The sequence below is a fragment of the Archocentrus centrarchus genome, chromosome 8, assembly GCF_007364275.1.
Source record: "Archocentrus centrarchus isolate MPI-CPG fArcCen1 chromosome 8, fArcCen1, whole genome shotgun sequence".
NCBI lineage: Eukaryota > Metazoa > Chordata > Actinopteri > Cichliformes > Cichlidae > Archocentrus > Archocentrus centrarchus.
Window position 1 is genome coordinate 16833631 of NC_044353.1, and position 20312 is coordinate 16853942.

At 40.2% G+C, this 20312-nt stretch overlaps 1 protein-coding gene across 1 annotated transcript in view; it reads left to right on the forward strand.

Annotated features, from left to right (window-relative positions):
- The window catches only part of LOC115783911 (voltage-dependent T-type calcium channel subunit alpha-1I-like), an 86447-nt gene that overhangs the window by 56110 nt on the left and 10025 nt on the right, over positions 1-20312 (forward strand). The window contains exons 26-31 of the mRNA XM_030734905.1: positions 3194-3327; positions 3769-3839; positions 9005-9083; positions 9349-9470; positions 10936-11391; positions 17360-17509. Coding sequence (XP_030590765.1) covers positions 3194-3327; positions 3769-3839; positions 9005-9083; positions 9349-9470; positions 10936-11391; positions 17360-17509 — 1012 coding nt within the window. The remainder of the gene's footprint in view (positions 1-3193; positions 3328-3768; positions 3840-9004; positions 9084-9348; positions 9471-10935; positions 11392-17359; positions 17510-20312) is intronic.

Below are 20312 nucleotides of genomic sequence, written 5' to 3' on the forward strand. Positions count from 1 at the left end.
CACATTAAAAAAAAAACATTAAGGCAACTATCAGGGTTCTAGGCACATGCTAAAATCTCTTGAGTTAATATAAAATATAAAAAAAAGTGCCACAATAAACAGTTATTTAGTTCAGAGTGTAATGCTAAATAAATCTGCCTTTTGCTTTGATCATTATAAGTGAAATAACAGCTTTGACGGCATCAAGGATTATGAATATGTTGAAATATTTGCACTGACTCTCAAACATTCTGTTGTTAGGCAACTAAAGCGTGCTGCATTGCAAATATGACACATCATCAGTTCTGTCTATAATTTTCTAGGTAGTATAAAGAGCATAGTACATCAGTCTGCTTGGCTGGAAGTTAAGGAAACTCTAAGTAATAAAAAGAGCTGTTTTTTGTTGTTGTTTTTTAAAACATTGGCCTACTTAGCTTCTTTCATGACCACTAAAACCCTCTATCATGCCCCTTTTCCATCATGTTATCCTGTGCAAATACTGAATAAACCTTAAATCACTTACAGTTAACAGGCTTATTTTTAGGAGTGCTTTTAATTACATTAATGAAATAATTACAGTACTGTGCAAACGTCTTCTCCCATCCCTTATTTCTTCATATTTTGCATCCAATGAGTCAGACTTTGTAATTTTTTAAAGTGGCCTTAAACAATAGCTCTTCAGACTTTCTGAAGGTCTTTCAAAGTTTTTCTTTGAACACTGGTTTCTTTTTCACTCATTTTCAATCCAGTTCTTTTACCTTGTACATTTTCAGATGGGGTTTTTGTTTGTTTGTTTGTTTGTTTGTTGTTCACTGACCTGTGAACCATTCAAGCATAAAAAGGCACCTGACTCAAGGGATGAACCAATGCTGTGTCTACAAATAACAGGCAACTTAGCAAAGAACCACTTTTAAATTGCATCTTTAGGCATTTGACAGCAGCCTGTCAGAAAAACATTTGCTCCAATTTTTTTAGTTGAATTTACAAAAGTGCCAAAGATGACGCAGTTTGATAGTCATAAAATAGTCTTTTTGGACCAACAAGGTCATTCCTAAACAACTATTAGTTAAAAAATTTGGCATATTTTGGCATGGTATGTAGTGTGATCATCAAAAAAATTGAGGAAACTGAACTAGAGGAAGTGGCAAACTGGTGGATGCTTATATTAAATATGATCTTCTGTTTGCAAGTGGTCCTTAAAGGGGGAGAAGCTAAAATGGCTTGTTTCAGAGAAAGGATGAACTGAGGGCAGCAGAAGATAAACAGGGATTATTTTGAACTTTGAATCAAGCAAAGCTACTCTGGTATAATCCATAAACATATGGAGCTTAAAATCAAATTTGCCTGTTAATTGTGTGCCTGTCAAATTAATACACCTTTAATCTCTCCATCTTTCTGTACTCACCTTTGTTTGACTTCTGTAGGAAAATCACCTCAGCACTTCCCTATTTACAGACTCATCTGTTACTGCACAATGATGACACTGATGTCCTATTCTTTTGAGAGCTATGCGGTGACTAATTTAGGCAGAAACAGATTTGGGAGCTCATATTATACTGATGGTAGTTTAATGTCATTGACCTATTTTAGTTACCGAAGAGAGAGCAGACTGCAGGAAAAGAATAGCGAAAAAAAATGGTTTGTAAAAGAGATAAAGGTGGAAGATGGAGAGAGAGATGCAGAAAAAAAGACAGATAATATATAGAAGGGGGAAGCTGCAGTGATCAAAGACAAAAAAAGGAAGAGGACAAATGAGTGATGAAATGAGAAAGAGATGGGCGGATACAGAGAGAATTTATCATGCAGTGATCAGCTCGCACTTTATCTCTTTTTATGTAGTGTCAGCAACAGCCGTGAGCAGTCACTGTGCATAGTGTGATTTACTGTATATGCTGGGGTGACTCTCAGGCCAGCTTTAGAACTGGGTCAATGGAGTAGCAGGTAGCACATGACAACATCTAAAACTGAAGATACAGGTGGTTAACTGGTGAGTGTGCATCATGAGAAAAATGTGAGCATAACAGTGTAGATAATAAAAAAACAAAACACAACTTGAATGAAACCTTTTTGTGAGGAGTTTCCAGATGTGATCTAGTGTTTCTGATGTGATTAAATTATGTTTCTTTTCCTCCTGTGAATGGGTGGGCAGTGTCATTTTAAAAATGGGCAAAACAAAGTTGACCCACAGTCAGACAGTGTCACAGCGGACGGAAACCTGATGATGTGTGTCGTGATAAGGAGTCACAGGTGGTATTTTTGCACTGTTGTCATGCGCATTTTAAAAAAACGGAGAGCGTTTTAAGTGACTACACTGGCGATGCTGGAGCTTTGTGTGATCTTACATCATATCTACTGTTTCCCATAAACACTCACATAGTCCTAATCCTAAACAGTATAGATGAATTAACAGTCAATCAGTTGTTGCCCACAGTTGGTCAGTCAGTCTTTTGGAAACATGAGGACTTTCTTGCATGTGAAAAGATGGAAGCCTTGCCAATGTGGGGTAGTTTCATCAGGATTAAATGCTAGCCCTTAAAATTCATAGGAGACATTCCTGAGAAAGCCAACAGCCAAACAAATATACACCTCCCTTTAGTGCTGCTTCAGACTCTCTACCCCCTAAATTCATAGATTGGCTGTTTTGCTGTGTGGCTTAATCCATGGGATTTTGTTTTTTCCCCAATTTACAGAACCAGGGCCATGTGCAGCCTTTTTATTTTTTTTTTTTAATGCACGCACGCACAGAGAGCAAGCAGGCCCAGAGGAAATATTAGCTGAATTTGACAAAAAGTGTATTGGATTAGAACGGTGTACCGCACCTTTAAGTCAGATGTTGCGGTGGCTATGGTTTCCTGAAATTGTTGGCACCATCTGTTTCCCATCTGTCCTCGAGCCTTAAAATTAAATTGTCTGACAAGAAGCTTTGCTGCACATGATGTCTTTGAGGACTCTTGGGTCTGAGGAACTGTAGCAACACTGTCAGCAATGCGTAAATCTCAAAGGAGAGTAACATGCATAGATACCTCCTCAAAGAATAAAGCTTAGAACTCAAAGCCGGTGAACAGCCTATTTGTGTCTGCAGCATGCATTTTAATAAGTGTGACTTATTTGTTTACCAGTGAAGCAGAGCATTTGTGTTTTGCAGTTGCTTTATGTTGCGAGTTTAGTGCAATGCTTTCCACCACATAAGAATGTGCATGTGAACTTGCGCTAGGTGGAACCAGTTGGACCTGGCCATAGTGCTCCTGTCATTGATGGGCATCACACTGGAAGAGATTGAGATCAGCGCTGCCCTGCCCATCAACCCCACCATCATCAGGATCATGAGAGTGCTGAGGATAGCACGAGGTACATATGCTGTGACAAATAACCACAAACATTTTTAACTGGCATATTTAAATATAGCCCTTTCAACTCACACACTGGCTCTATTGGTTTAACAGAAGGTTATGCATTTTTTTCCTGTTATTTTTGGACATTTGATAAACAAAAATACATGTAAGCTTGGGTAAATGAAACTCAACTTTTAAAAAATTACTGGTTAATATTTTATCACAGCCCTGCCGACTTTCCTTTGGTTGAAGGCCACAGCTTCATTGGTGGGTGCCAAAATGGTTTTTATGCAGAAAAAACTCTGAGATGCATGTGTTTGTTTTACAAGGCCAAATTATAAACTGATGTTTCCACCTATCAGTATTTTCCACTGTATGTACAGAGCATATAATTGAAACTGAGGGACTTCCTTCTAAATTCCCACCCTCACACACAATCTTTCTCTCTCTCCCTCAGTACTGAAGCTGCTGAAAATGGCAACAGGAATGAGAGCCCTGTTGGATACAGTAGTCCAAGCCCTGCCTCAGGTAAAACACTGAGTCTTTCTCTTTCTCTCCTCAGACACACACACACACACACACACACACTCCCCCAAGAGAAAGTTGGCCGGTCTCAGTCAATAGCCAAGGGGGGGTACTAGCCCCTCTTCTCTTTCTTTGTTGGCCTGTAGGCAACTCTAATGGATGACTCATTTACCACACACACTGGGAGCCTGGAACACACATATGCATGTACATAGATACACACACACACACACACACGCAAGTTTTGCCTTGTTTTCACTTTCAGCACCACGGAGAGTACCCAGATTCCCACTGAGACCACAGTGTGTTAGAAACAGCTTGTAAACTGGTCTGTAGTTTACTCTATTGTAGAAAGCATATATTATATTTCTATTTGTATGCCATCTCTTTCAGTGTCTCAACATTTATTTGTTAATATTCTTGGACTAAAACTTTATTCATTGTATGCTGATGTCTTTCTTGGAGCATTCCTTTTTCACTTCATTGACACTGTCATCACTTTACCTGCCAAAAAGTTAAGCAATAGTTTCCAATTTCTCGGAAGTTTCTTATTAGATTTTATATAGCAAGCTAAATGAGACAATGGAGGACACTCTCACATCTCTATAGTAATTAAGTAGCGAGAGCCTGCAGCTACATTACTCATCCACACTAACATCTTCTCTTCCAACTGCATACTGTATCATTTACACTGCATGTCTTGAGCAGTGGTTCTCAAACTGTGGAGTGCGTCCCACTGGAGGGGCATGCAGCAACTGCAGGTGCGTCAGGCAGTACCAGGGGAAATGTACGGAGTGAAACTAAGTTAATATGATTTATGGAAGAAAGGGGGAACAGTTTGCAGATGCTATCATTCTAACTTGGTTTTCATTCAAATTCAACTTGAGTCCTTTTAATTGTTAATGATAAAAAGTAATGTGGTGTGTGTCATGGACATAACTAGACATAACTAGGACAGAACTACTTACTGATCCAGACCAACAGGTTCTCCACAAAAAGTATAGAGCCTCATTTATGACTCACCCCCCCCACACACACACACACACGTACACACTTACAGGCAGTTTGATCCATTGACCATCAAAACTAAGATGAAGCAAACAGAGGGAAACAGGTGGTGTGTTGAAAGGAGGGCAGGCAGAGGTGAGGGAGAACAGATTCCTTGTCTTTCTTTTCTATTGATCCCCCTCTCATTAACACTGAGCCCTTCTCTCTATCCCAAGGGCAACAGGGGAGGTAATTAAAACTAGGGCTAATTAAACAGTTCCAGGAGGTAGGTGTGTGTGTGTGTGTGTGTGTGTGTGTGTGTGTGTGTGTGTGTGTGTGTGTGTGTGTGTGTGTGTGTGTGTGTGTGTGTGTGTGTGTGTGTGTGTAGTGAGGTATTGAAACAGTGAGAGTGAGTGCATTACATCTAGTGAGAGATTTAACCTCAGGTGACACTATGCTATATTTCACAGTGAAAATGAAATGGCTAGCTGCCAGCTTTATTTCATTGCATCACATAGGATATTGAGAAGAATATTGACATTTCAACAAAGGCTTAGGGATTCAGCTGAACAGGCAAATGCTTGATAATGCCAGAGGAGGGTGTGGAATATGAATAATGCTACCGTGGCACACGGTGACAGATGTCTCGCTACAATAATAATTTATGAGATAAAACATCATTTGAATACTTCACAAGTAACACAGTCAGTTTATGCAGTTAATAGGTCATGACAAGACAATGAGACATAATGAGGGATTCATACACTGAATGGGTGTGTAAACTTAATAGCTCAAGTGGCATGTTAAGAAATGCATTTTCATGGCTTGTCTTTACAAATAGGCAGCAAGACAAAGTCATTTACCCACAAGCGTTATCCATTAATCTTTCCTCCCTAACTGCAAAATGACTGCAACCCGTCATTCACTAACAGTGAACAGTTATGCCATGTTAGCAGTAAAGTCAAGCCACATGAGTATTTGTTTTTTTGTTTGCTTTGTTTTTTCTGGATATGGCTGACAAAACTCCAGGAAGGCCTGTTGAAACTATAGATGCCACTTAGAAAGCCATTTTCTCTTGCGAAGACAATCACGCTTTGAAAAGGAGCAGTTAGTCTCCATGTTTGTTACCAAATGAAATCATCAAAATAATGGAAGCTCAGTCTCGTCTCTTTGCAAAAGGGATTATAAAGAAGGAGCAAAGTAGCCAATAATTTTCAAGTAATAGATTATTAGCCTTAATACTAGACTAGCAAAACTTGTCCTTATTGTTACTGTGTGATTATTGATTTGCTAAGCAATCTAGGCAGAACAGCACAAAGAGGTGCAAGCTGTGTAGACACGATGCATTTACTGCCATTATTTTCAGTCCAAGGGGAGTCACCAACCCCTAACTGTAATATGATGTATTTGCCTACATAAAAAGTTCATTTTTATAGCTTATAAGACACATTTTGTCAGGTGTCTCCATCACCTTAGGCTTCAGTCCCACAGGCCCCCTGCTGGGGGAAAATATGTATTCCCTAACTGTTGGTAAGTGGTTGCTGGAGGTTGCTAGTTGACACTAGGTGAAATCTGTCACAAAGAGGGTGCTGCACTGAAAACCTTGTGATTCCTTTGGTCACTAGCAGATTGCTGTTGCATGAAGTTTGCATGGAAGATGCCAACTTGTCTGCAAACTCTCCCCAGTTTACTCTCCAAGCTGTAGTGACGCAAACTGGAAATGGACAACAGTCACCTTTCACAACTAAAAGTTGTGCCTTACCACTGCAACCACTGCATTTCAAAAGGTGCAACTTTTACTTTGAAGGTGAACATTCTGTATTTCAGGTTTGCATTACACATTTCACAGTTTCACCACCGCTTGGCAAGTGTTTGCAGATAAGTTGCCATCTTCCATGGTGACTGCAACAACCTGGTAGCAACCAAAGCAATCAAAGCAGTTTTCAGTGAAGCACCAGATACTTCTTGCCAATCAATTTCACACTAGCAACCGCCAGCAACCTCCTGTAATCACTCCCCTCCTCGTTGTGAAATACACTCTTTTCCTTAGTGACAGGTCGTTATCAGGGGATCACTGACCAGTCTGTAGGCCTGTGTGACTGAGATATAACAATCAATTTCATAGCAGCTGCCAGCAACCACTCACAGTCAGAGAATATACATTCTTCCCTCACAAACGGTGCCAAGCATGTGTGCCTGAGGCCTTATGAGTGTAGTCCACCCAGAACCACAATAACCAAAAGACACCATGAAAAGTGGAGCTGGGTTGCAGAGCAGCTTGCAGTGCACAAGAAATGTGGAAAGGCTGAAGCAACTTAAATAAGCAACTTAAATAAGAGTGTATAGGGTGTTATCAGCTGATCCACCAGCTGATGTGGACTGAGACCAGCACCTTTGCTGGAATTGTAGCTGAGCTTGCCTTTGTGGCAAACCTGAGCTAATGCTGTGCTCCTTTTTGTGCTTTTTTCCCCCTACATTTTAAATCTCTTTAGTGTCTTTATAAATCTGGCATTATTAATGTTGTTGACTTGCAAATTGAAGGCCATATATGATATCTCCAGTGGCAGAATTAAAATAAAAGTAAGGAGAAAGTCTTAATGAATTCTCAAATTGATAATGAATTTATTTGGAAAAAAACAAAAACAATTTTAACACATTTTGAAATCATTTTTATAAGATAGAGAAACAAAAATAAGCCTTGAGCATGTTTAAACCCTGAGCATGAAGAGATAATTTTAATGAATTCCACTAGATTTTTTTTCTTTGTTGGAAATGTCCTTGTCTGAAATTTCTTGACAAATAAACTAAATCATATTCACAGCTGTTTGACTTGGCTTCCATTTACTGGATGCACTCCCTCTAAACCAGATATTACTATCAAAGCTCTCTTTTTCACTATTATTTTCCTCTTCAACAAGGCATCATTATAAACCACACTTCAAACAGAGCCAACAAAATTCTGGCAAAGCGTCCCAACATAATTTTCTTTATAAACTTCATTTGCACAACAGCTGATGTGTAATTTCCTCTGAACAAATTCTGTCTTTGCCATAATGTTGATGCAGTATTCTTCAGCTGAACTGCAGAAAATCTCGAGTACAGTTTCCTTGAAAAACCTCTGTGCATTGAGTACAGAGCATCTCCTCATTCTCAGTGGAACAGTGCTGCTTGCAGAGCATTAAAGGCAGTGAATAGAAGGCTAGCTTTAGTGTTTCTTTAATAGGATTAGAAATTTTTGAGTTTTCACCATACAGCATCATCACTATTAAGTTGTAGCAACAGAAGGCTGCTTTGTGGCACGGAACCAAGCCAAGTCCCAGAAGCTCAAGCTGAAAAATTCACAGAAGCATTATGGCTTTAGTCTGTGTTTACAGAACCAAGCAGGGTGAGAGGAGCATGACAGAACAAGCTGGAATAATGGATGAGGTTCATGCATATCCATCACTCAGTGTTTGATATTTCTTGCTGATTTGTTTAATGAAAAGAAGGGTTTTCTTCCAAAGGACTATACACACTGGAAAATAAAATGTGTCCTGTAAAAGATATTTCACATAATGTGTGACAATAGTAATATGTGTACTATACTATTGTCAATGTATATGCTGTATAATTACCATGTGCCAAGAAAATATCACCACCAGCAGCAGCCTGAACTGTTGATACAAGGCAGGATGGATCCATACTTTCATGTTGTTTACACCAAATTCTAACCTCAGCCATCTGAATTTTGCAGCAGAAATTGAGACTCATCAGACCAGGAAACAGTTTTCCAATCTTCTACTCTCTGATTTTGGTCAGGTGGTTCAGAGTCACTTAAATCAGCTTTCTTCCCCATTCTGATGCTTATTTTGAACTTCAGAAGGTCAATTTTGTCATGTCTACATGACGAAATGCATTGAGTTGCTGCCATGTGATTGACTGATTAGATATTTGCATTAACAATCAGTTGAACAGTTGTACTTAGTAAAGTGTCTGGTGAGTGTATTTAGTTATTAAATATGTGCATAAATTAGTGTTTACATTTTTTATTGCTTTTCACTAAAAAGACTGTATCTTGTGCAGTTTGATCCTGCCATAGCACTCTTTAGAAAGTTTTTAATTCCTTCAGATATTAGAATACTCCTTATGAATAAGACAAGCACATGATAAGACGTCTTTCCTTCTGTGTGTGCCTGTTGTAGGTGGGTAACCTGGGCCTGCTCTTCATGCTGCTGTTTTTCATCTACGCCGCCTTAGGAGTAGAGCTTTTTGGAGAACTAGGTGAGTTCGTGTAACAGCACTAAAGATTGTCTTGAGATATAAGCTAAAGTTTTTTGCGCTCTCAGAATCAGATAGTGTTTGGTCACTCTGCTATTGATTTGATAACAGACAGTATTTTTACATGGTGAGCTTACTTAGAGAGATTATGCTTGCATGCTGCAGTTTTTTAGAAAGGAAAGTGTTGATTGTTAAATTAACAATCCCCCTTTGTCCTTTGGTCCTCTCACCCCACTTTTTTTACTTCTCCTCTCACTCATATTCTCAGTTTGCAATGAAGACTACCCATGTGAGGGTATGAGTCGTCACGCTACCTTTGAAAACTTTGGCATGGCCTTTCTTACCTTGTTTCAAGTCTCAACGGGCGACAACTGGAATGGCATCATGAAGGTACAAACTTATAGTATCAGAACATATTTGGTTCAGTCTACTTTAGCAGATTTAGTGTATGTGAAAGGCTCCAATTTGATGCTACACAGCGTAGTAACAAAGTGACAAACTTCATACTAGTATGCTTTTCACTGCAATTGAAAGAAAACACTTTAATAGTAAACTTTCAACTATCCTAGCCTTCTCCCTAATGATAGCAATGAAAAGGAAATGTGTTAGCTCAGCACCGGGATCACAGATTTCCGTGTTGATGAGGGGAGTCAGTGCCTCACATACACACACACACACCCACACCAATTTCCTCTGAAATCACATCCATTTCCATCAGGAGTTATCACGTCTCCCCCACGCACCTAGGCTGCGCAGGAGATGGCGATAATGCTGGCACGTGTCGGCTGTGGGCCATTAAACACACACTTGATGCAAGCAGTGTGGACCGTAGCGGGCCACGAAGCAGGACAGCGGGCCACAGATGGTGCCCCTCAGAGTAAATCTTAGCCATTTTATCCATCAACTTGCTACCTGGGCTGTGAGAAAGGTTAGACCTGCTTTGGTTTAGTGAAAAGGAAAGCGGTAATTAGTCATGCAGTGACGATAGTAGGGGAGGAAATAATGAGGGAGAGTGCAGTGGGGAGAAAAGGAGGCACTCGCTGACTGTAATAAGAGGGAAGATGAGAGGAACTGAAAGGGGTTAAAAGAGCTGACCAGTTATTATGCTTCCTCCTTTCTGGGGGTGGGGGGATTACAGCAAAATGCAAAGCAGGGAGACTGCATTAGAAAACGAAAACTCGAATGGGGAGAGAGTAGAAATATGTAAAAAAAAAAAAAAAAAAGAAGAAAATGAAAAAGGATGCAGAAATGATGGGAGTTTTGTGAAGGGGCACAGGGTGTGTAAATGTCAAAGCAAATTAGACAGAAAAGACCAGCTTCAGCTCAGAGGGCTAAAATTGTTATGTGTGGTCACAGCCTGGGTGAGATATGTGTACTTCCTCCAGAAAACACTTGTCACTTTGGTTCTTCTCTGCCTGAACTCTGCTGCGCACATGTTAACCAGACCGGAAAACCACTAATAACTTTTCAAAAGGAAAAAAAAAACAGCCCCTGTTGTTTTGCATAGAAGTGTACAATGATAATACAAGCTGCCGTGATTACAAAGAGCCTTGTTAGCAGGAGAAAGATAATTCTACCATTAAAATTACTTTTTTGGTGAATGCAGACTCTGATTAAGTTGTGGTGTGACTGAGCTCGCAGCAATAGGTGATGACATTTAAATTTTGACTTGTCTTCTCATCATCTCCGCCACTTTCCAAATATTAAAAAAAAATAGTCCTGCTACTTCCTGTATCTTCAGCAGGCCCTATCAACAAAAAAAAAAATGTGGTACACCTGATATCTTATTTATTTTGTTGCCCTTTTACATAAACTACCCTTGACCAGCCTCTCTCCTCATCCTCTGCCTGACCAGGATACATTGCGGGAGTGCCCACCAGACCACGGTACTGATGTGGACTATGCCTGCAATCCAAGCCTTCAGTTTATCTCGCCAATGTACTTTGTCTCCTTCGTGCTCACCGCCCAGTTTGTGCTCATCAACGTGGTGGTGGCTGTGCTGATGAAGCACCTGGACGACTCCAACAAGGAGGCCCAAGAGGAGGCGGAGATGGATGCAGAAATTGAGCTGGAGTTGGCCCAGGGCACCCTCTGTTGCATGGGCGCCCCCGGTTGTGGGGGTGGGGGGGTGGACAAAGGACTAGTCGTTGCTGGATCAGGGCCTGGAGGACCAGCAAGGGGAAGAGACAGAGGGAGTGCCAGAGGAGAGAAGGGAGAAGGCGTGAGAAAGATGCGACATGCAGTGCCTATTGCACACCAAGGACCGTATAACTCCAGTGACTCCAGCCAGACTATGTACTCACCAGCACAAGTGAGTCTGTGTGTGTGTGTGTGTGTGTGTGTGTGTGTGTGTGTGTGTGTGTGTGTGTGTGTGTGTGTGTGTGTGTGTGTGTGTGTGTGTGTGTGTGTGTGTGTGTGCGCATGTGAGAGAGAGCATAAGACAGTACACAAGCATCCTTGTTTGTTTTGTGATGGTGTAAATGGTGGGGGTTTTTGTGTATATTTGAGTGAATAAACGTGTGTATGTGTTTGTGTCTGAAAGTAAGGATGAGATAAATATTACCACTAGTTTTTTGTTTTGTTTTTTAGCATCAGTGCTGAGTTATCTGCAGAGAATTTCTATTGTTTAGGATCTGCAGTAGTACTGCAGTAGTTCTGCATCTCTAATGGGGATAAAGAATAGTTGCCGAAATATTTACTCCTTTCTGCAGTGTCCATTGTTTTAAAAAAACAAAAAAATGAGTGAATTCTGCTTATTGCAAGAAGATTATAGAAAGTACCACAAAGCACTGTACAATACATACTTGGAAACCATGGAAACTCAGACACAGACCAAGTGCAACCTTCCTTTTGATATTGGGATGTAAAACTAATATAAACAATTCAATAATTTGCAAATCATTTAAAGCTTATATTTAATTGAAATTAGTACAAAGAAAATATATCAAATGCGGAAACTGAGTAGTACCTGATTACTGTAAGCTTTCCAACTCAAAGCAGTCTGGTCATTCTCCTCTGACCTGTGGCATTTTGGCCCAGAGAACTGCTGCTCACTGGATATTTTCTCTTTTTTGGACCACTCTCTGTAAACCCTAGAGATGGTTGTGGGCATAAATCCCAGTCGATGAGCAGCTTCTGAAACACTCAGACCAGTATGTTTGGTACCAACAACCACGACACATTCAAAGTCAATTAAATCACCTTTCTTCCCCCATTGTGGTTCTTGGTTTGAACTTCAGCAGGTCGTCTTGGCCATGTCTTCATGCCTAAATGCATGGAGTAGCTGCCATGTGATTGGCTGATCAGATATTTCCATTAACGAGCAGTTGAACAAATGTACCTAAGACTTTCAAATACAGTAAACTGGTTGTAGAGTGTATGTGTGTGGGCAAATACTTTAACAATTTAAACCTAAATGTAAAGCTGAAACAGATCTGTGGATTTCATCAAATGGAAGTTAAAACCCCATGAAGAGAAAACGCATATAAACAAGATCCAGAAACACTGCCACCTTCTCCGGGCATGAACGTATTTAAGATGGGCCGAGGTGAAGTGGAAAACTGTTATGCAGTCTAACCAATCATTTTTTGGAGATCATGAATGCAACCAGGCTAAAAAAAGAGAGAGACAGTCTGGCTTGTTATCAGTTATAATGTTCAAAAGCCAATATACATGTGGCAGGAGTGGATTAGTGCACATCGGTAACTTGTGCATATGTGAACTCATCATTGATGCTTTTTGATGCCACTGAAGCAGTGTCTCTCCAAGAGAAGGCTTATCGCTTATTTAAGGAAGACTGGAAAATATATCATAAATCTACAGCTATTCTTCTCACCATTAACTGAATACATACAGACTGCTGTTAAAGAAAGGGATAAAAACCTGTCTGCATGTTGCTTGCATTAAATTCAGAATAAGCATCTTTGAAAATAAATCTCAGTTTCAACATTTGTTTTGTTTTTATTGTGCGTTTCAGCTACACAGAAATGATTTGCAAAACACTGTAAACAGTTTTTAGTGGCATTTTACACCTTTTAAGAAACAGGGTTGTTATTCTACATAGACGTTATATATTTTGCTGTAAGAGCTGCTATAATTTTTTTTAATGTAGGCTTCCTCAGGGCTGAGTATGTGGGGATTATGCAGGTCAATAAAAATGCACAGGTATAGCCCAGACTATGAGCAGACAGCGCTTGTATGTATTATTACTGTAATATTTCTTTCTCTCTGGCTGTCAGTTTGCTTCTCTTCACATGGTATCAATGGAGCAGCTCATGCAGGGAAAATTACATATTTGACGAACAAGCTGGAAGAATACAAAAGTGATAAACAATGTCAGTAATTTCTGTTTGAATGGTCCTGATGTCAGAGAGAGAAGAGAGAATCATTGCTTGATTTCTTTTTTAGTAAAAATTTACTGACAGCCGCATTGCTTGAGTACGCTCAATCAGTCAATCTCTTTGTATAATTTGTTAGAACTTTTGTTCTTTTTCTTTAAGAGATTTTGAGAGATGGAATCGAGGGCATGGAAGGTTAAACATTTACACAAATAGTAGGGAGGAACAGAAAAGGCGCATAAAGGGAAGGGAAGAAAGAGACCCTTAGCAGTGACTTAGTGGCAATGTTGCACAAAGGCAATTGTTTGAATAAGCCGAATAATAGAAATGTTAAGACATTAGGAAGAAATTAAAGGCACTTTCCAAAAATCAAACTAAACAACTGAAGTGATATCATGCAGATATTGTGTATTAAAGTTTTCCCCTTCTTTATTGTAGTCATTGCAGCCAGTGTAGTCAGCAAGGAGAGAGGAAAAATATTAATCACTTAGTAACTGAAGCTTTTTTTTTTGTTTAAGCTTTATTAACCTTTCAATACTCATTTGAGACTATGTGAGCTTGCATACATATGTGCACAGGTTACGCTTTTGAAATCATAATTTCACTGCCTACATCTGCGCACTTGTGTGCGTGTGTGCGTGTGTGTGCGTGAGAAGCGAGTGGAGGGTCCCTCATTTCTGCTCACAGTCAGCAGAGACAAACACTTTCATTATGAAATCGCTAATGATAGCCTGAGATTTCCACACAGAAACACACACATAAAGATGACTCACCAGCTGCCATGAGGAATTTCACCTTTGTAGGGCTAAACTTGGCTGCATGGAGCCATTTTTAGTTCAGTGTTGGCTGACGAAGGAACTTAATGCAGACCAGGGAGAATAAACTGGCAGCATCCTGTCTCTCTCTCTCTCGCTCTCTTTGGTTGTCTGTCTCACAAGTTATGCAGTAAGGGATCTGGTGGAGCGATGTAATATCTTCAGAGCACAGGTCCTGGGGTTTGAGTGTGTATGCGTGTACCGGTTTGAATGTCTGTGTGCAAGTGATCGCGTGAAGAAGTGTGTAATCACAAACTGTGACATAAGCTGCCGTAATATTACTCCTACGATGAATATAAATGATTTTATTATACAGTGCTGTTTGGAAATCTTGAGACATCCCTCATTTCTTTATATTTTGTTTCCAAGGAGACAGACTTTCTTGTAATTTACAAAGTGGCTTTGATCAACAGTTCTCCAGCTTTCTGAGGGTCTTTCAAAGTTTGTCTTTGGACATTGGCTGCTTTTTCACTCATTTTCAGTCCAGTCCTTGTACCTGAATAATGTTGCTGGTTTGTTAAGCCACTTAACTCTGAACAATGAATCATTCAAGTATAAAAACGCACCTAACTCAAGGGATGAACCAGTGTTGTGTCTACAATAAAAGACAGTTTAGCAAAGAAAATTGTATCTTTAGGCACTTTGTTACTAGCAGTCTGCTACAAAAACACATCATTTGTTTCCACGTCTTTTGCTGACAAAGATAACACGGACGTAAAATTGTATTTTTGTACCAACAAAGTGATTCCCAAAGAGCTAAAAACATGGGATATTTCAGCATGGTGCAGCGTGTCCTCAAAAAAGCGGACAAGCAGAATTGGCAGGCTTCAAAAATTTTTTTTTACAGTAGATGAACAGTATCTGAAAATGCAGCAAAGACCTGACACAGGACCTGAGAGATGGATCTGCCCCTTCAGCTGATCCACCTACTGTTCGCTGAAGCCTCATCAGAAATGGTCTCAGTGGAAGGGTGGCTGTTAAGAAGCCATTCCTGAGGAAGGGAAACAGGGAGAAAAGGCTGAGGTATGCCACATTAAAAGAATTTATGACTTATGGAGAGATGAATTCAAATTTGAATTTTTTTTTTTAGAAATTGTCAGGTCAGAAGAGAGGTCCATTAGTGAGCGCCTGCAATTATCTGCACAATGGAAGCTCTGTCATGGTTTAGGGCTGCATTTCAGCCAGTGATTGTTGGAGATCTTGTCAAAATTGATGGAATTATGAATGCAGAAACATACCATCAGATCTCGATACACCATGTAATACCACCTGGAAGGCATCTGATTCACAGGGGATTTCCCATTTTCCTACCAAAATATAAAAAGATGACGGATGGCTCAAGATTTTTGCACAGTATTGTATTTTTAGAATTACAACTATGGCTGTAATATTTTGTATTCATCTACAAAACTGCTCAGCTTTACTTTGAGATTTTAAAAAGATTCTTGCTACAACTAATGCAATCTATAATGTGCCAAATTAGACAGTGAAAAAGTGCTTTTTTTATGTGCATCATGAAACCCCAGTAATGCACTGCACAGGGACTAAAGGAGCCACTACAGGAAGTTGACACGTGCACAGTGAGAGAGTACGGGCATGAGAGAGGACAGATAATAGGCGAGCCAGTGACAGTCAGATAGAGGCAGTAATTAATTTCAGCTCTCTCTCTCCTCTCCCTCTCTCTCAGCTTCCGTTCCCTGCAGACGAGCCCTATTGTTGTCCACTAATACAGTTATTAATGGAGGCCACCACATAGGCCACCACAGTCAATCAAACATTATTTTTATATTAAGCTCTCAACCTACACAGAATGGACTACCTCAGGCCTGTCAGAGAGCGAGTGAGGGAGAAACAGAGAAGAGTGTGTTTTTTTTTTTACACATGCATACACTAAGCTGGTTGTAGCAGAGTCAGTTTGTCTTTGTGCCAAAATGCGGCAGTGCAACTCTAGTTTCATAAACCAGCATGATTTAGGTATATTTATATTGCTGGGAGTACAGTAACCTGTCTTTTGAATTGCTAGCCCACTCATTTTCAGAACATGAACCATGAGTGATTGTAATATAACCACATGAGTCAGAAATGTGTGTTTGCATAACAGGTCTAAGTATAGGCATATGCAGCGTTGTAGAAACGTGTTATGAAAGTAGGCTTGCGTGGGGATTGAAGAGGAGTGACCCTGTTTCACAGCATCTTTTCGGATACATCTGCTGATGTAATACAGTTATTTTGGCTGTTAAGAATGTGCTACAAGCACAATGCATCCAATTCATTGTGAAATATGGCGCCCCGCTGCGAGTCACAGACATCATTTTTAAAGTAGTTTCTTTTTTTCTTTTTTCTTTTTTTTTCTGTCAGTAGTTTCCTTTTTCCACCAGATTGGTTTCTGGGAAAACCAATCTGGCAGATGAGATTCAAGCAAGGAGGGATCATTTAAGTCACAGAAAAAGCCCTGAGTGATTCAGTCTAAATTGCTTTAAACCTAATAATATCCAACTCACAAAGCAAATGCTTAAATCTTAAATTGTTTCAACAAGGTATTGAACAGCCTAATTGAGGTGATATATCAAATGTAATTGCACCGCTCTCACTGCTCAAGGCTTTGATAGTAAAATTATGTGTTACTTGGCTAATGAGGGTTTGGAGTTATATTATTGAGGGGCTTTTTTTTTTTTCTTTTTTCCAAAAGAGAACAGTGTTTAGCCCTAAAGGCCAACAGAATATGAGAGGAAGACTTGTTCTCATTTATTTGTACATAATCTCTGACAGTGTGTGAGGGATTTTTTTATTTTTTTTTATTTAAGTGCAGGAATGTCAGAAAGGAAGGTGTATGCAATGTGAAATGTACTGTCGTGGGGGTGAATGTGCACGTGAGTGACATGAGTGTGTATTTGTGTGTGAGCACAGAGTATAAGAAAACTGCAAAAGCATACCAGCGTGTGCACACGGGCACTTTTATAACCCTTTCGATGGTGTATGCATTTCCCTGCGTGTTTCTTTGTCCTCGCATGTCCGCATGTGCACATGTTTGCGCCTGCGTGCATTCTGGTCTGCCGCCCCCGCGTCCCCTGCGTATGTGTCCGTGTGTGTGTATGTGCGCGCGTGTGCGTGTGCGTATGTGTTCCAGGAGAGCCAGTGGTTGGACAGTGTATCTCTCCTGATCAAGGATACCTTAGAGGGGGAGATGCTGATGATCGACAACCTCTCCGGTTCTGTCTTCCACCACTACTCCTCTCCTCAGCCCATCTGCAAAGACTGCAAGGGCCAACCACAAGAGGTACAACCCTAAACACACATGAATACAAGCATGTCTGCGGCACACACACGGGACCTGAGGAGGGCAGCGTTACCAGATAGTAACATCGTCTCAAATGTGGTCACATTTACAAGCAAAAACTGAAGTATTGATTTTTCAGTCAAATATTTCGTTGATGTGACGTGTTTTGGAGTTCAATCAACAAATTGTTTGTGATGGGCTCAGGTTTACAGGACAAACATCTGAGAATCACTCCTATTAATCACACTGAATAATTTACTAGTACTAAAAAAACTCCCACATCACATTAAGGCTGTAAATAAGCTACTCGTGTTGCCAATTTAGCAAGGTTTCGACACTTTAATGACCCCATTAGCAATGCTATTTCACATTGAGCTTCCAACAAATCTAGTGACTTTCTGGGAAAACATTTTACTTTCCCTTCAAGCGAGCTGCAGGTGAATCTTCAGTCCTCCTTGTTCACTGTAGCTGCAGTTCTCTGGGTTGACAGCTGCATTCAGGGAGTGGGAGGGAGCACACAGTAGCCAGAGTGTCTGTAATATCTTTAACTTTGCATTGGCAAAACCAGGCTTACCAAGTCTTCTTTTATTATTGTGTTTAGCGGAAGGCGCAGACAGGCTCTGAAAGTGGAAAAATGGACATATGCATTGGCAGAAATGAGAGATTGAGAATATTGTGGTTAAAGCTGCTATTTCAAATTTATTTTAAGATGTTGATTTCCTCGCAGTGGAACATTCTTGTACAAACCTGTATGTTGGGCATGCCAGATTACAGCAGCTCTCCTCAGTCCTGTTAGGGAAAAGACTAGTCTATAAATAAAATACTTTTACACCTGCACTCTGAAGGGAAAAACCAAACATCGTCCTGAGACATTTAATTCTTTGCTCTGAGATGCTTTATAAAAATGCCTCCAGGTTTTGGATAGAAAAAAAAAAATTGCAACATTAGCTCCAAGTAAGTGTTGAGGTAGTAATTTAATCCTGAAAACATCTACTTTTCTTTGTATCTGTGTAAATGCACATACATATACAGCTAACAGCATTTGCTAATGTTGATTTTGGGGTTTCACTGAGTAGCGAGCGGGGGCTTGTGTAGTCTGGAAAATCAAATTTTTGGCTGCATCAAACAAAAAAGTTGGGATTACCTTGTAAAACACAGAATCCCCTGAATGCACACACTCCTATACCAGATGCACCAATTCATGCACAAAGAAATACATGCACTAAAACAAAACAATGGTCTCTTAAATAGATTGGAAGCACGTAGGGAGGTACGCAAGAACACGCATTTGTTGCACGTACTTTCGGGGATATACACGGGGCTTCATTAATCACACGAAGCAGTCTGAATGGAAAGTGCTGTCAAAGTTCATGCTTTATAAAGCGCGTCAGCTGCTCCATGTGCTATTATGTTGCAGCATAACAGAAAATTAAAGCCCTTAATGAAACTCAGCAGCATAAGATTAGAGCAACTTTCCATATGTGCAGTAATGTGACTCAATGAGACCCACTGCATGCGTGCACACAAGCACCCATTCATACTGATGTATGCATGCGGGCACCCACCAACAACCTCCTTTATTTGTTCTTGTATTTTGGGGGCGTTTTGTAAACAGGAGATCCACACACCCGCAAACATACTGTCCTGTGTCAGTGTTGTCTATCACAATGACAAAGTGCAGCAGGTCATCGCAGAAGAAGCAATAACTGGGCTCTACACCTCCTCATCTGTCAGCCCTGCTTTCTGCCTGTCTGCAGATGCTGTCAAACCATCAATCTTTCCTCGCTCTTTTATATGCTTTCCTCTTTTCCTTCAGTACCTGCTCTCCTCTGGCAATCTCTTTGTCTAGTTCAGATTTACTCTCTCTGATCTGGTGCTGATCTCCTTTAATTTGCTACGTCCTTTCAACATGAGACTTGCAAATTGGGTGTTTTTTGTGTGTGTATGTGAGAGAGAGAGCTAGCATGGGTGGGTACAAGGGTTGAGTCTTTCACTGCTGAGAGTACTGTGCAATGTACTGTACTGTGTCTTGCTGTTTGAGCAAACAGCAAGGCACAGCGGGACACCTGGGTGCAGTGTGTATGACACTGGAAATTTTCATCAAGCAACTGCCTAATAAGCACCAGGGATGATCCACAGCATGAGAGTGACTGCAGTTTGGTCTGCAGGGAACAGTTCAGTGGAGCAGAGTAGGTCTTTGCTATTAATTTGGTTGCAAATATAAAAGACCACTACTCAAGACTATATGAAAGCTCCTTAATATAATTTTCACTGAAGCTACTTTTGGAACTAAAGAAAATGAATCAAACCACTGGAAAATGCTGCTATAAAAGGCAATTCAAAGTTGAAACTACACATAATGTTATTTCACAATGTGATAATATATGCATCTCAGCTAGAGGTTGGAGGCTGGAAGTTTCTTCCTGTTAAGAGGGAGTTTTTCCTTCCCACTGTCACCAAATGCTTGCTCACAGGGGGTCGTTTTGAAGTATTGTAGGGTCTTTACCTTACAATATAAAGTGCCTTGAGGTGACTGTGGTTGGGCAAAATGATGTAGTTTTGTAAAAGTTCTGGAAATTATTAAGAACTTTTGTGCCTTTACTCATAAAAACTAGAAACCTTACCTGATTTAATTTAGGCCACAGGCTCCTTCAGGGCCATCTGCTAGTGGACCCGTGGACTACTTCATTTCTTTTTACAAGACCATCTGCTGTGAGCACTTGCGCTTACATATCTGCATCATCTGGATCTCTTCTTCTCTATCAAAATAGTGACCCTTCATCTTTGGTTTCATTTTGGGATA